This window comes from Canis lupus, chromosome 9 (assembly GCF_048164855.1).
Source record: "Canis lupus baileyi chromosome 9, mCanLup2.hap1, whole genome shotgun sequence".
Taxonomy (NCBI): domain Eukaryota; kingdom Metazoa; phylum Chordata; class Mammalia; order Carnivora; family Canidae; genus Canis; species Canis lupus.
Genome location: NC_132846.1, coordinates 21066730 through 21083981, shown reverse-complemented (window position 1 = coordinate 21083981; position 17252 = coordinate 21066730). Strand labels below are relative to the sequence as shown.

The window sequence follows — 17252 nt, the reverse complement described above, 5'->3', positions numbered from 1 at the left end:
TTACCTAAAAATAAAATATTTTAAAAAGCTGAGGGGGAATATTTCATCTGAATAGTTGAAGTTATTTTTGGTACAAACAATAGTTTTTAAAAATTATTGAACAAAAGGTTTATACAATGTTTGAAAACTGTTAATAGATAATAGATGTGTAACCTATTTATAAAAAAATAATTACCTTGGAAATGACTGAACTACAGATCTCACTATCATTCTTTACCTGGAGTGTTCTAAGAAAAAGTCACAAAATCATCTTAAATGACAATGAGGTATATCTAAATTCCTATCTACTGGGTTCAAAGCATAGCTGATCTTGGTGAAATTGGATTATAATGGTTTATTTCTGTTTGCATTTCCAATAATATGTTCCTTTTGATAAAAAAAAAAAAGATAGTGTATTACACCAAACTTCAAGTTTCAGGAAACAATAATATATTGAAAAGATTAAATACACATAGAAGAAAAATATAGTGGACAGTATAACTAGTTTGATTTTAGAAATAATAAAATTTTCCTGAATAAAAAGCTATTTTAATATCGTTAACGAGGGGCACCTAGGTGGCTCAGTCAGCTGAGCATCTGCCTTCAGCTCAGGTCGGGCTCCCTCCTCAGCAGGAATCTGTTCCCTTTGCCCCTCTCTCTCTGCTCATGCTTTTTCTAGCTCTCTCATAAATTAAAAAAAAAAAAATCAAGTTAATGATTGCATAAGCTTACATATTTTAAAGAGTTTTTGATTCATTTCCACATTACATAAAAAATCATTAACAAACTATGGGATTATGGCTTTTTTTTTGTATGGCTTTTATAAAAGCTGCTAATTTCAAAGATTAGACAATTAGCAATCAGCTTTAGAAATTACGGTTTGAATTTGCCTGCCCTGAAGATACTATTATTGAAACGATGACGTAATATGAAGCTGAATAAAAACTTAGAATGTAGGATACTGAAAATAACAAATTTACTTTACTTATCAAAGGACAAACTCTTACAATGATTCCATAAAGATCTAAATATGAACACAAAATTATAAGAGCATCACAAAGGAAAAAAAAGACTATAATAATTATGCTAAAATGTTTCAAGAACTAAAAATAATGAATTTGAGATAGGCTCAGGATGTTTTGATAATGGTCCTTACTTAAAAGTGAAAGGGTATCATGCAAAATACTGTGGGCAGACAGTCTTATTAACAGTACTACAAAGAAAAGAGGAAATTAAAACTACCCCAATATTAAAAGAAGAAAAAATGTCCCGATGTTGAATGGATTGTGGGAAAATGTTAGTGCCCTACTCTGAATGCAATTAAGAACTATGAATGTTTTTTATCTTGTATAATTAGGATATCTAAAAAAGAAGAAAATGATTCTGAAAGTCATTGCTGATACTAGGATGCTAGTTTTTTAATTTACTGTGATGGTCAAATAAATGTCAAAAATGAGCTTTAGTTATTATAAAAAGAGTTAAAAGTTTTCTACATATGTGCATATGTGCCTATTCTATCACTCTTAGTTTTAACAATTTCACTTGAAGGGAATATCATAGAAAAAAAAAACACTAAAGCTCTAGAACCAAATATTTTATGGTCATTTTTACTAGGAAATAATGTAAGAAAGATAATATTAGAAAGACACATTTGCTTTACTGTTTAGCTCTTATTTCATGTTTTTTTCCTAACCCTGTGTTAAATGCTGTTTCTTTCTAATCAGCTTACTTTTATTCATTTATACCTTAATTGTTTCTCTAAAAGAAGTTCTCTTTTTATGGTTATTGCACCTGTAGCAGAGATTTTATGACGAAGTTTAAATTTGTTAAATACCTTAATTGATACTAAACAGATATAATCGGAAGTCAGTTTATTAGAGTCAGGAAGCTACTATCTTAAAGGCTAGTGCAAGCAATTGCAGAATAAGGGATATTTCTTGAGCATACTTACGCACACACAGTACACATATTTTGTTGGTCTGAATATAAAAAATACTTTTTAAGAAACTTTACTTGAGGCATTTTTGGTATAAATGCAACTAGTCAGGGGCAGCTAGGTGGCTCTGTTGGTTAAGTGTCGAACTCTTAATTTTGGTTTAGATCATATTCTTAGGGTTGTGAGATTGAGGTCCTGTCAGGCTCTGTGCTCATCGTGGAGTCTGCTTAAGATTCTCTCCCTGTTCCTTTGCCCTTCTCTAATAAATAAAAAAATTCAACTAGTCAATTGTTCGTATTTTAACTTGTAAACATGGCATGTCAATTATTTTACCGGGTTTATTTTAAGTATAACAATCTTTTTGAACTTAAGATTTGCACTTATTTGTAAGTGCCCGTTTACATGTAATTACCACCAGTTTTATCAATGATTCCTCTTCTCTTTGCTCTGAATTCATCTGAGATTAGGATTTTATAATTTTATTATAAAAGGATCATATATGATATATTAAATATTTTAAGTTCACTCTATTCACATTTACGAAAGATCTTAAGGAAAAAATTGCCATATGGCATATTCTAGCTAATGGAAAATAAATAAATGTATTAATTCTTCATCCTTAGGAAAAAAATAATCTTAGTAGATACATCAGTATGAGGAACACCTACGCCACTGATCGAAGGAAACCCTCTGTCTTCTGTGTATCTTCCTATTAGAGTTTGATGTTATATTAAGGACTATGGCACAATTAATTTAATAATGTTGCCATGGAAACATTTTTTATATTAAAAACAAAAATGTGTCGTAAGGTGTTCTGTGTTTTCTGCTTACTTTTTAAAAATTGTTTTATTTATTTATTTATTTATTTATTTATTTATTTATTTATTTATTTAAGAGAGAGAGAGAGAGAGCAGGGGAAGGGCCAGAGAGGAATGGAGAGGGACAGGCAAATTCCCTGTGAGGCGGGGCTCCATCCAAAGACCCTGAGATCATGACCAGAGCCAAAACCAGGAGTAGGATGCTTAACTGACTGAGCCACCCCAGTGCCACGGTTTTTTCCTTACTTTTACTGTATGTATGCATAGGTAGCATTTTAATTTCAATTTAATGCAATGGGCAGTGTTCAAAATTTTGGAAAATATGTTTTGCCTTTGGGTAATAAACAACATTTGTTACCATCGTGCAGGAAATATAAACTTAAAATAAGGGGCGCCTGGGTGGCTCAATCCGTGGAGCGTCTGCCTTCGGCTCAGGTCAGGATCCTGGGCTCCTGGGATCAAGCCCCACATAGGAACTGAGCAGGGAGCCTGCTTCTCCCTCTCCCTCTGCATCCCACTCCTCCTGCTTGTGCTCGCTCTCTGTCAAATAAATAAATATAATCTTTAAAAAAGTAAACTTAGGATAAAAAATGTATATTCCTTCTTCCTCCTAAAATAGAGCCAGGAATTTGTGAGCACAAGAAATCTCTGCCAGCTCTTCCTCACTCCATTCTCTCGCAGGCAAAGTACTAGGACCGTGGGAGCGGCCACAAGACTAGGGGGCTTCCTCTCTTGGAAGGGGCTTCACTGGTTGCATTGACAGCTGTGGAAATGACAGGCCTATGAAGGCAGAAATCATTTACCAAGCACCAATAGTAGCTACACTGAAGTCTCAGGATACTTTAATTAATAATTGAAAAATGCCTTAGATTGACTCTCCTGCTTCTAATTCTTGATAAAACATTTAGCACCGTTCTGAACTGTGCTTCTTATAGATTAACCATTTACTTTCTAATGCCTTTCTAAAGCTACTCACTTTCAGAAGAACTAGAGGCCCAGAGTTACACGATAAATGAACTTTTAGAAATTAGAGAGAGAGGGAGAGAGGAAAGAAGGCAGAAGGAGAGAGAAGGAAACAGAGAGAGAGAAGTTCAGAGTGAGAAAAGGAATCACTGGGTGGTGATGAAACAATGCAGCCTCATGCAGGTCAGCTCTGCACACAAAACAGAACACAAAGTATGTGCCAGACACTGGGCTATTGATTGTTTCTAGTGAGCCATCTGTTCATTTTTTTGCAACGTGGGATTGAGATCCTGAAGTCAAAGATATGATGCATGAAAAACTCTAGGTTTAATTTGGGAGTGGAATTCATTAGGGGAAACCCTGAATGATTGTTCAAGTTATTATCTTTTAAATACAAAATGTTAAAAAAAAAGAGACCTTATTTTTACCACTAAAAAATAAATCAGTGGCCTTTTTTAGAACTTTTAAAAGCAGAATATTTTTCTGTGCCAAACCTTAAGCAAATGGCTGATGCTTCCAGCTGTTTGAACAGATTGCTAAAGTGCTATTCTGCTCTGGAAACACACTTTCTGATCCAATTAAAATGCAGGAATCAAATACTCATTTGAAACTTCCAGAAAGGAAAAAAAAAAAAAAAGAGTAATCAGTTGCTGACAAAAGGAATAACATGAATATTTCATGTGTAGTCTTTTGCTTCATTTTATAATGGCTTCATTCATTTTGGATAACACTGAAACACTTCTGTTCCTTTACTTCCAGGGAGGTATAATGTATCATTTCAGCTCCTATTAGGATGTGGAGGTCAAGGATAGGAGTGAATACATTATTAACAAGCTACTGTCTTCACGTTGGGAAATACTTGGAAAAATGCACATTATATTGTGCATGGGTATGAGTGACTCCAAAGTCACATTAGTATTCCCCTTATTCTTATAGTATGAGCCAGAAATGTTCAGTTAACCAGAAACATGTCTAAATTTAGTAACTGGAATGTCATTTAACTAAACTGAACTACAGTTTGTATCCCTGAGCACTGAATAAGCTTTAATAGAAAATTTTGGCAAGTTACAGAAGCTTGCAAAAAATCTAAAAATTTATTATAAAAAATATAGCCACTTAAGTGCTGAATTATGAGACGGGTAACAAAAATCTCACCTGTGTTTCCTGGACAATCTGGTCAACATTAGTCAGCAAAGCATCTGGGAATAAAATTCTCAGTGTCACAAACAAATACACAAATTCCATTTTTAAAAGAAACAGACCCTAAAACACTTCTCAGTGAAATCTTGATAAGATTTCTCTTAACAAAGAATTATCTAGACTTTTTTTTTTTTTAACTTACCTGTTCTTGGGCTAATTGCAATTGACTTTCGTAAATATTTTGTAGTTGTCTATGGCTACTTCCTGATATATGATATTATAACGGTATAAAATCTTAGTTGCTAAAAGAGTAATAATTATTATTGAATGCACTTTTCCTGAAAGAGTTCGAGAAGAGAATCAGGCTTCTACTCATTTCCCCCAATTGACTATCAATGTTAATATTTCAACTACAGAGTTGTATATGATTAACATGGAACCATGGACAAGAGAATCCAAAATAGGAAATAGCTTCACCATGTTCAACAGGCAGAGTATTCAATCATCATTTACAACGATCATTATTCAATAGCCCTCCAAATAACAGCATGTTTTATGAAGTACCCATTTATCCTCATTAAAACACTAATGTTCTATATGCAACCATTTTGCCTTTAAATGTCCTTATGTATGTTCCAGTGGGCTATAAATGTTTAAAACCATTATATAACCCTGCATAGCACACATTCTATTTCTTTCTGATACATCCTCTTAAGCAAATACTCCTAGTCCTTCAGAAGTGACACGATAAGAAAAAAAATAGAAAAAAGTTATTCTCTGGTTTGCAGGTAAGTGTGATGAGAAAAGTACAAAATACTTTTTTATAGAACCTCCTGCATAAATATTCATAAAAATTTGTAATGGCCTCTGGAGATCAGATTTTACATGAAAGCAATAATAATACATGTTCATATTATACAGAAAAAATGTTTAGGAAATTACATTATGGTAGAGCCAACATAGTATATTTCATAAGCCCTTCATATTATTTCAATAATTTATTGGACATACTCTGAGCAGAATCTCAATATCTATCTAGTTCATGTTTCAACCAAGATCAAATGTATATCCACTTCCAAACACAAAATGAAAAGGACTTCATGACTTTCCCTGAATGTATTTGAAAAAAATAATTTTTAGTTTTTAAAATTCATGAACATAACAGTCATCTATTTGAAAAGGGTGTATGAAATTAGACAAGTTGTAGAGATCACTATCATTAGGAAGTTCAGAAAAATAAATTTCTACTGGAGAGTTAATATCCCACTGTAATCTTACAAATAAGAGGTATAGTTTGTACAGTTGTTCTGGGAGAAGTTCCCTAGTAACCAGCCCATTTAAATATGATTTTGTTACATTAATTACAATCTATGTTGCAGGATACCAAATTCTAATTTTAACTGATTAATTTGATAAGCATACATATTAGTATATCTATATATTACATATATGGGTACATAAGAATATACTGTGTATGTATTTTATCAATGGTAACTTTAGATCCTGAATTTCAGCTTTGAGAAATAGCTGACAAAATCAGAAGACAGTGATACACTATTTGTTACATTGACTACTTGTAATATTTGATAAAATTGCAAATGCGTTGACATTATTTAACATGGTGATTTCATACTTAAATAGAGTCCTAGGTAAAAACTGCTACTTTCTGTGCCCCACACTTCAACAATATCACATTTTTTGGATGACTCTGATCACAGAAATACTTTTACCATTCTTTCTATATTAAGTGATCTTCTGTATTACTACAAGAATTATTGTTTTTGTTGTGGAAACCAAACAATCTCCTCCCCCAAACTTGACAAAACTAAGTGTATTTGTTTATAGCATGCATTTATCTAGCATGGGAAGAAAGGAACTGAACAATCTGGAAAGACAGAGCTCTGAAACTATTACAAAATTACAATTATTCCTTCTGGTTATTTTTCTCTTTTCTCTATGAAACTTTAAAACAAGGTATTTCTTATCCATACATTTCACCCCCAAAACACTTTACTCACAAACATTATAAGCTAAATAATGACTATATAATGATGATAATGATGATGATGATGATGATAATTATCATCATAACTGAGGAGGATAAGAGAAATCTCCATTTCCCATCCAGCCCACCTCTGTACTGAAGTCTTTTCTCCAAACACCACCAACACTCAGACAGAAGCATCCACATTCAGTGTTAAGGAAGAAGACTGGATGCTTCCTGAAACACAAGCGTTGACTGAGCAAGGAAAAGAGAATAAACAGTCTTCATTCTATCTAGTATAAATGAACACTGCTTTCTTAGCATCATAAAATAGAAGTGGAATTTTGTCATACCAATAAGAAAATGCATTCAAATCTGCAGTCCTTGAAAAAAAAATGCATTTACCTTTGCAATTCTATGTACAACAAGATACTCTATGTTTTCAGCATTTTTTTAACCATTGACATTTAAAGATTGTTGTTAAGTTCTTATTGTGAATAACAGGAAAATAGGAAAATTTCAGAACTAAGACACAATTGTTGTGGATCTTGTGATAATTGCTCTAGTTTGTTACCTTTAAGAATGAAGTATTTAGTTATTTAGTTTCCATTCAATAATACAAGCAAATAAAAGAGTTAAAATTTAGTTTGGAAGTAAGTACTTTCTGAGTGCTTTAAAGTGAAGTAGAAAATACTTCTCAAGGAAAGATAAAAAGAGATCCCTGTAGATAAATGGAACACATTTAATTTTCTTTTAATTTCTCAAATTCTTATGGAAAAGTATGAATCACTCAGATAATAGACTTGTTATGTCTATAAATGGTTTATAATAGTTCTATAACCTATATTCTAAAACATTTTTAGTAAAATATATCTATAGAACAGCTAAAATCAACAGTCTGAAAGCTTAAAATAGCTTACCCCAACCTAACTACATTTAATGGTTTTTTAAAAAATTTAGGAAATAAATTAGCCACAGTGAGGGTGTTATGTATTTAATTTAAATTATTTACTTAATGTGACTCTGCTTCATTCTATTTGTAGAGTAAAAATAAATAGTATTTATCAAACCAAACTTTGTTTCCTCTTAGGATTCTAAGGCAGCTTTGGATGCTTCATTATCCCTTTATGATATTCAGATACTACATACATTAAATAAAAACTATTATTACTTTAATAATAGTTGGAACATTTTCGAATCAGGGGACAATTATCCAAAAGCAACAAAAAGTAACACAGGAAGACATATAATTAAAAAAATGTTTGGAGCAAATATCTGTAAATATATTATTTGTTAGTTGTCCTATTTAATAATTGAAACCATAGTGTAGAATGACTAAAAATAAAGGAAAAAGTAATTTAAGACATGGAAGCAAAAAACTACATATATATATATATATATATATATATATATATATATATATATAACCTATACATAATCAGCAACTGCAAACCATATACTTTGGATCACATGTACATAGCTGGTTAAATGAGAAATGCAAGAAAAAACAGAAAGAAAAACAATAAGAGAATTTCTTGCTGATATAATAAAACAGCTGGATCACAAATCAACTTCATATAATCAAAAGACTTATTACTGTACCTTCCTCCCTGGCCCCATTCATTTATTTATTTATCAATCCATTCATTCATTGATTTGAGTAATTGCTGTGTTTCAGATTTTATGTTTTAGGTTTTATGTTTTATACCGGGTATCTGTAATAACCCTCAGCTTCCCCACAGATTTACTTTTCAGTCACTTCACATTGAAACTGCCCTGAGCAAAAAGTTTCTCATATAGTTGTTTTTTTTTTTTTTTAGTTTCTCATATAGTTGTAAACAAAAACAAAAACATTTGATCCTCTCTATAGGACAATCTTTTGTTGATCTCTCTAAATATAAACTTTTTAAAGACAGAAACATAAGCCTTATCACTTCTAAAAACAAGTGTTCATGCATTTGGTTAATATACCCTGAAAACAGCCTTATAAAACTAATACAAATGTAAATGGGTTTAATGACTTTAGTCAAACAGAATAAATTACAATTATTAGATATTATAGAGTTCTAAATGTTTATAAAAATAAAAGATATTCAATTAAAATTTCATTTGAAACAAGCAGAAAATTGATTTTTAAAAATACAGGCACGTGGAAAACATTAAATAAGCTGATCAGTGCAGCTTGGTGCAGATGTGCTAAATTTGTCCTTTATGCATGATTTCAGAGCCCCCTTGACCACAATCTTCATAAGGCCAGAGGTTTTTTCTCTGGGGATTCATCTATTTAAATCTCAAAAGCAGTGATACGTTTGGGACTTTTTAATACTATATAGGTAAAAACTAGGAAAGGGAAAAGCAACATGCTTTTGCCAATCAACACCTTTTGAAGAATTAAGTAATTGATGTTAACTAGAAATGTTTAATCAGGACTAGAGCATTATCACAGAAAATGTTGAAGATACACTTTACTCTGTATAATGCGTTTGATTTAACAAAACATGACCACACGTGTAATTGCATTTATTCCTCAAGAGAACTATACATTTGACCTGTGAAAAGTAAACTTCAGAAAAGGAACCAGGGCAGAGAAGGCATTTATGAATCTAAGATAACATTAGCCCATTAGATCATTTGTTTCAAGATTGGCATGGAAAATAATCTTTAACTGCTTTAATTTTACCTGCTTCTGAATGTCATCATAAAAGTGTATATAAGATGTGTCTCTGTAAAGTTAAAATTAACTGAAATGTTTATATATGCCTCTAGTAGAAAAAAATTAAACTAATGACTACCATTCCTTATCTGTGTTTTAATGATATTTCAAGTGATCTTTAAGATAATAATAAACTTACTGTGTGTTTAACTTACTCCCATGTGTCACTTTGGCAGCATATATACTAAAACTTACTCCCATGGAGTATGTTATATATATAAAGTACATACCTTATTGTATTATGGCTAAATTTTTTGTGTGTACAAGACTCTCACTGGAAGCTTATTTTCAACGTCCCTCCCCAAACACCAAAGAATGCCCTAATGTTAACCCCCATTTACCAGTCTTTAATAAAACACCATCAAGTTGCCATATAAGATTTTCAATAAGTAGATAGGAACATTTATCTATATACCTTGATTTCAGTGGATGTCCAAGAATGCCATATATCAAAGAGCAATATTATTGTCTGACTAAATTTAAAAAAATAATAGATTATCACTAAGCTGAATAATTTCTAATTAAATTTATCACAGGTTTTGGTTAAAATAAACGCATTCAGTCTAACAAAGAAACATTCCAACTGAGAATTATGGAAAGGAAAGAAGGGAAAAATGAAATCACTACCTGGTTAATGAGCGATGACTTTATATTGCTTATAAACGTAGTAAGAATCCCACTAGAAGTAATCTTTTCATTTTACTTAGTGATAAAAATAAACATCCCTTTGATAATGTCTTGTATTTCTGTCTCCCTTTTTAATTTCCATAAAGAAAAATATAACATTCATTCATTCTGCAAATGTATACTGAATGAATGAAAACACCCTCACATGCCCAGGGTAGCAGGTAGCAGCTTATAATAACTAGATTTTTTTTTGATAAATGCAAAATCACTTGAATATTCTTTTGCTTCCCATCAAAGAAGCTAAGTCATGGATGAGAAATACCATAAATCCATTAAGGCACCTGAACCAAGAATGTTCTTTAGAAGGGTACTTATTTTAACACTGTCTGGATATACTTACTGAATATTTCATTTTAAATACCATAAGAACACAGAGTTGTCCTTTTTGATATCTGCCTGAAAACAAACACTACTGTCCTTGAAAGAAAATATGCAATATACTCACTGAAAAATACTCATCAGTTTAGGTGGTCCTTTTTAAGACTGGAGGAAATAGCATGATTTATGCAAGACATTTTTACCTGGTGACAACCTTTATTTTGCATTTTGCTATTGTAGAACCTGGAAGCCAGCCCTAGAATGGGAAGAGGCACTGCTGCTATGTCATGCTTTTATCCCCAGACCATTTTATATATGTCACCTTCATATATTAAACTATACCTAGAAGGTTTATACACCTTGGCTCTATGAGGCATGTATCAGAGAAACAAAACTGGAATTTCAAATTCCAATTTCTTATATGAGTTTTCAAAGTAATTTCTTCATTAAAAAGAAATAATAGGTTACACAGTGCTTTCCAATATCCACTCAGAATCGGAAAGAGTTGCTTTTCCACTATGCCCATCAGAACTGTTGGATTGAATTAACATCGCATTCATAGACATGCTTCTTTTAGACCGTCCACATATGTTCAGTGAGTTAATATAACAATAGTATTCCTTTAATTCTCCATTCAGGGAGTACCTGTGCCTCGCTCTGGATCTCTCAGCAGGCAAAGTGAGAAACTTACTTGGCTTTGAGTGTGCTCTTTTAGATGTGGGCCCCTCTGTGACAGAATCAGGAGGTCGACTAGCTAACTGCAATGCAGTGGAGTTGTTCCTGTTAGTGTTTTGGGACTCAATATTTGTGACCGCTTCATTCTGTGGTTCAGCACTTGGCTTTGTGCCAGGCTTTCTTTTCTGCTTTTGGGACACAGAAGCATTTGAAGTCCAGGTAGGAGGCAAAGCAGAGGTAGTGGTAGAGGAGTCCTGACTTGAACAAGTTTCTGAAGATTGTATCACATTGTCATTGGCAACTTTACAACACTGGGCATTCTCTTCATGTCCCACAGCTTGTTTGGACATGGACTGGGGCAGCGTCACACTGCAGCCTTGTATCTGAGCCCCATTAGTTTGAGAGTAGACATTGCTGACCTTGGTGACCTTGTGTTGCCCATTATTGTTACAAACCTTATACCGGATCATTAGAATGATGATGAAAACGAGCACAGATGCTACAATTATTCCACCAATAATAATGATCATGGTGCCTCCCAAAAACTGGGACTGCATGAAATGGCATCGCACATAATCCTGTTCCGTCGTAAACTGGATGCAACCCACGACTCTGGTGGCAGTGAGGGAAGTGATGCCATCATCATATATTGCCAAGACACACAAGTCATACATAGTTCCAGCAGCCAGGTTATTGACAAGAAAAGTTTTGCTCGTAGGAGGTATCATTCTGAGGGACAATGGAGTTTGTGTTAATATTAAAAATAAGACATATATATACACACAGAGCCATTATGACTTCAGTTCTGTTTCATTTCAGTACTCATTAAGATAAGCACATTTATAACAGATACAAAATACGAGAAAATGATCTAATCTTATATTTACCTATGTAAAATGGCTAAAAGTCATTGTTGGATTCTACATTGTATTAATGGTGCCTGCACCAGGCCTTGACAAGCTTACTAATTACATTGCCTGGCAAAGCAGACCTCCTGATAAAAGCCATGGCTAAAAAATCATTTATGACAAATTGCTTTTGAAAGGTGTGACTGTGACATTATCTGACTACTAAACAAATCCATTTAGCACTTACAACACCTTTGTGACTAAAAGCCAATTTGAAGGAAGGGAAAACACTGACAATCACATTAGAAACCAGAATGGAAAGGCATCAGAGTATTTGTTTTCCAAGTCAGTTTTAAGCTGCTATGGAATGGTACCAGTTAACCTATCTTTAATAACTCCACTAATTACTACGATTAAAGTACTTTATTTACAGATCTCAGCCTTCTCTAATGTCTTCAACATGTGGCTTTCAGTATGTTACTATCTAAAAATGAGGTTGATGAAAATGCATGAGGAATATTATCCTAAAAACATGAACAGGGCAAGGCTGTTGACCAGAGCATAAATCCATCATCCTACCCATTGTGGGCTGATGAAATTACCTTCAGAATAGTTGCTAAAGTTTGATAAAAGTTTATAGATAACTCAGTCCATTATATCACAAAACTCTTCCACGGATGCTTTTTTTTCCATTTTTTTTTAAGTAGCAATCAAATATGACCTAAACTAAAATTTCATTTAGAAAAATAATTCTTGAAACTATATGCTTTCCCTGAAAGAATTTTTTAGGAAATTTTAAAATTTGGCAATGCTAATCCATTATACAACCTAGATGTGTTCTAAATAAACTAGGAAACAGGCTAGAGTATGTATTTGTGATTAAAATCACTATCATTTAGTGCATGATAAACAGCAGGCATTACTAAGCACATTATATATACTATAATTTTATCCTTTTTTTTGGAACACTATAATTTTATTCTTACAGTTACTGTAGGCATTACTATTTTATTGATGACAAACACTGAAGTCAGGAAATTCAAGCAATTTTCTGAAGGTCACATAGAATTTACTTATCATGGCAAGATGAGAATCGTATAATTTGGAAAGTAAAAGCTGACCTATTTACACATATATATAAAATAAAATAAAATAAAATAATAAAATAAAATAAAATAAAATAAAATAAAATAAAATAAAATAAATAAAATGTTAGTAGCTACGTGAAGGTGAGGGGTAGAAGCACATATTCTTCTTTGACAAAAGGTTAAATAATGGATAGCCCAGATAAAGAGCTGAGTATGAGAAGGACAAACTACTTTATGCTAATATGCATGCATCATAGTCTACATGATCATATGTTTAGTGATGAGAGGGATATTAGAAATAATTTACTTTAATCGCTTGCTTTTAAAGAGGAGGAAATTAAAACCCAGTCAGGTAGAACTTTGCCCAGGATGGATCATATGGCTAGCTGGGCCAGTTTTGTCTTTTCCACCAGCCCATGCTCATTTTTAAACAGTTCTCTCATTTCCATACATGAGTGAAAATCAAATTATCTTCAAGAATTCACCTGGGTATATAAAATTGAGTTAATCTTATTTCAGAAAAGCTTCAAGACAAAAAATATATATGTATATTTCAAAACCATGAGTTTGCATCATTTCCTAGGAGTAATAATAGTCTATCATGAGTGAAATTATATGGAGAGGTAAAAATGTATATTTCCAATTGAAAATTGGACAAGATGTGACTATAAATCAATGAGGCTGAACTTTAGAAAAACATACCAGAAAATCTATAATCAGAATGAAATTCTCCATCAAAGTCCTTATGAGAAGATTATGTACTTAACTCCAGTGATACTTTCACTGCTCAAAATATTTATCAACTTTCTCTTTGGAACTGTCTTAAGAACCAGTATATATGAAACAATACACATGCATATAACTCAATCACTCAAAAAAATCAGTCTCATTATTTTATAGTTACATCCTATTTTTGACCAAAAATGGCAATACCCATCTTGATCACCCACCTTATTCATAAGACTTGGCTCCATATGGCTTTTGCTTGTTTCCAAAATTCAAATTCACCCTCAAAAGACGAAGATTTGCCACCACTGAGGATATTCAAAATAGTATGACGAAGATTCTAAAGATAATTCCAAAAGTGCTTTGAGCAATGCCAGCATCATTGGGATAATGGAATAGCCTCCCAACGTGACTTCCTTGAAGGAAAGAACACTCATGTGGATGTGTAAATTCTGGTATGTTTTTGAGTTTTTAAAATAAATCAATCTTATTCTCTGATAGTCACATCTCTTAGATGAAGGGGAAAAAGGTAAGTAAGCATAATATTAAATATAAATTTGAACTCTCTAAAAATTCAAAATATTTCCCCACAGGTATTCACCTTTCACAAACCTTACATTGTACACTTTAACAAAAATGGAGTGCTGTAATTAGAACACAGAGTAGCACTGCCAATTAAAAAAAACAAGTCAGTAGTACATGAAGAAACCCTACATTAATATGCATGGTAAATATAAACATTTGGTTAATTTCTCTTACCTGTAAACAAGAGTGTCATCATAAGTACCATTGTACTGGATTTGGAACATACGTATCCCAGGAATATTCCTTTGAAAATTAAATTTAAGTAGTGCAGTAGATGATGTTGCTTCTGCTACTACAATTTTATCTTGGCTCATTTTAGTATCACCATTACTACTGCTTGCATTAGAACCTGACTTAGTAGAAGTTGAGATATCTGAAGAACCAGGATCAGGCTCATGGATATGGTTTGTACTGTTTAGTAAGTGAGGGAGCTTAATTATATGAAGATCCACTGTTTGTGTTGCTTCCCCAGCAGGATTGGAAGCAATGCAGGTAAAAGCACCTGTATCCTTTACAGTTGTTATAAGAATATCAAGTGTCCCGTTGTCATACACCAGAGATCTTGTTGCATTTGAAATCAGCTTTCCTTCCGGAGAAATCCAGTGAATTGCAGGTTCAGGGTCTCCCCTGGCTTTGCACCTCAGAGTTGCCCTTTGACCTTCCAGGACTCTCATTTCATGTGTATGACGAGTAATGAGAGGAGGCTCACATAAAAACTCTTCCTCAGGAATTGACCAAAAATAGCGGCCAGTTAAAAGTGCTGGAGAAGCGCAAGTCTCTAGGTCATCTTCTCTGGACAGACGCCTCAACCACAACAATTCACAATTGCAATGCAAAGGGTTTCCACCAAAACTTAATGCAAAAGTTGATGGGCTGATTATTCCTGAGGTTGCTAGTACCTGAGCTCGCTGAAAGAGAGGATCAGGTGGTAGCTTCTGCAATTTATTGGATGTTACATCTAGCCGAGTCATTTTGTGCAAGTGGGAGAATGTCCCCTTAGGAATGTTATCAATCATATTGTGATCCAAACTAAGGGTGTGCAAGCTAACCATCTTCTCAACAGCATCCCAGGGAATCGTTTCTAAATTATTGTAGGACAGATCCAGCTCCTCAAGGGCAAAGACATCATCAAATGCTGTAGAAGAAATTAAAGTCAGTTGATTGTTGTTCAGTATCAAATGATGGAGATTGGAAAGCCCACTGAACATATCATTTGTAATTTTAGTCAATCTGTTGCTATTCAAATGCAATGCCCTCAAATTTCGTAAGTCAGCAAAAGCATGAGGTGTAATAAAACTTATCGTATTCCTGGATAGCGTCAGGTCCACCAAGCTGGTCATATTTGCAAAATCTTTTCTTTTAATATTCGTAACAAAATTGTCTGCCAACCGCAGTTCCACAGTTCTTCTGTCAATGTTTGGTGGAACAAATAAAAGCCCTTTCTTGGCACAAAGGGTTGCGAGATTAGGAGACAAAATCTGACAGACACAACGCTTTGGACAGATCTGAGCTCTCACTGCTATGCCAATGAAAAACAGATAAAAAAGAAATTTTTCCATTGTAGATCAGATTTAAGAGCCTGTAAGAAAAGATACAAAATGTAGTGTTAGCATCCAGTCATTTCTCTAAAGTTCATATTCCTGCTGGAACAATCCTTTTTATTTTTTTATTTTATTTTTTTAATGATAAATTTATTTTTTATTGGTGTTCAATTTGCCAACATACAACTGCAATACAGAAATGATTTACTCATTTGTTTACTTAACAAACAAGTATAAAATATCCACTCTGTATTATAGGCTATAATTGACACTAGGATGAAAAATGTACCATTCATTGCCTCATGGGATTTTAAATCAAATGGAGAAAACAAAGAAGCCAATAGATTATTACAATTCTGTAAATTATGTGCTATTTTTGAAATATATCCAGGGTATTCCTTGATGTACAACAAAGTGACATTCAGCTCAGACTGGAGGGTAGGAGTTAAGAAACTTCCCCATAACCCTGAAAAACCATCTTATAAGTTTCAAAGATATATTTAAGGATTTGAAAAAAAAAAAAAAAAAGGATTTGTAAGCATTTCAATTTACAGAATAGAAACAATAAAAGACAGCATTTGTTATTGTTAACTTTGTAACATATTTGAAAGTAATTAATCATTAATTAAACTTTACTCATCTTTACAAACCATCTTGAACATAGTATAACCTTCACAATCTAACTGCAAATAAAGGTTCTCAAAAATAAAAGGGCTAAAAATTTACCACAAATACTCTGAGCTCCTTAAATATTAGAATAGTTTATTCAATATAAAATTGGATTTTTGAAGATAATTTCTGAAAAGTAGTCATCAAAATTCTTGACAGTGAGTCCCAAAAGATGCTATAATTCCACTTTTTCTTTTAAAATCTTAATGTACGTAAATTTACCCAAATATAATTTTTAAAATATCTTGATACTCTCATTTCCCAGTTTGATCTGAAATATTTATTCTTGAAATTAATCATCAAAAATTAAAATACTGGGATCCCTGGGTGGCACAGCGGTTTGGCGCCTGCCTTTGGCCCAGGGCGCGATCCTGGAGACCCGGGATCGAATCCCACGTAGGGCTCCCAGTGCGTGGAGCCTGCTTCTCCCTCTGCCTATGTCTCTGCCTCTCTCTCTCTCTCTCTCTCTGTGACTATCATAAATAAATAAAAATTTAAAAAAAGAAAAATTAAAATACTAATACATATGCAATTAAAAGTTCTTATAAGTTACATGCGGTTTTAAATGCCAAGGAAAATAGC

The 17252-nt window shown here is 33.0% G+C and overlaps 1 protein-coding gene across 5 annotated transcripts in view; it reads right to left on the bottom strand.

Annotated features, from left to right (window-relative positions):
- Nucleotides 1-17252, bottom strand: part of LRFN5 (leucine rich repeat and fibronectin type III domain containing 5) — a 235864-nt gene that overhangs the window by 1407 nt on the left and 217205 nt on the right. For 4 of the 5 annotated variants that reach the window (XM_072838415.1, XM_072838417.1, XM_072838416.1 and 1 more), the window contains 3 exons: nucleotides 14635-16039; nucleotides 11230-11942; nucleotides 4852-4895 (listed from right to left, as the gene is read on the bottom strand). In XM_072838415.1, coding sequence (XP_072694516.1) covers nucleotides 4852-4895; nucleotides 11230-11942; nucleotides 14635-16019 — 2142 coding nt within the window. In that variant the 5' untranslated portion in view covers nucleotides 16020-16039. Of the gene's footprint in view, nucleotides 1-4851; nucleotides 4896-11229; nucleotides 11943-14099; nucleotides 14292-14634; nucleotides 16040-17252 lie in introns of those variants that run through there. The other variant, XR_012036531.1, reaches the window with a different exon arrangement.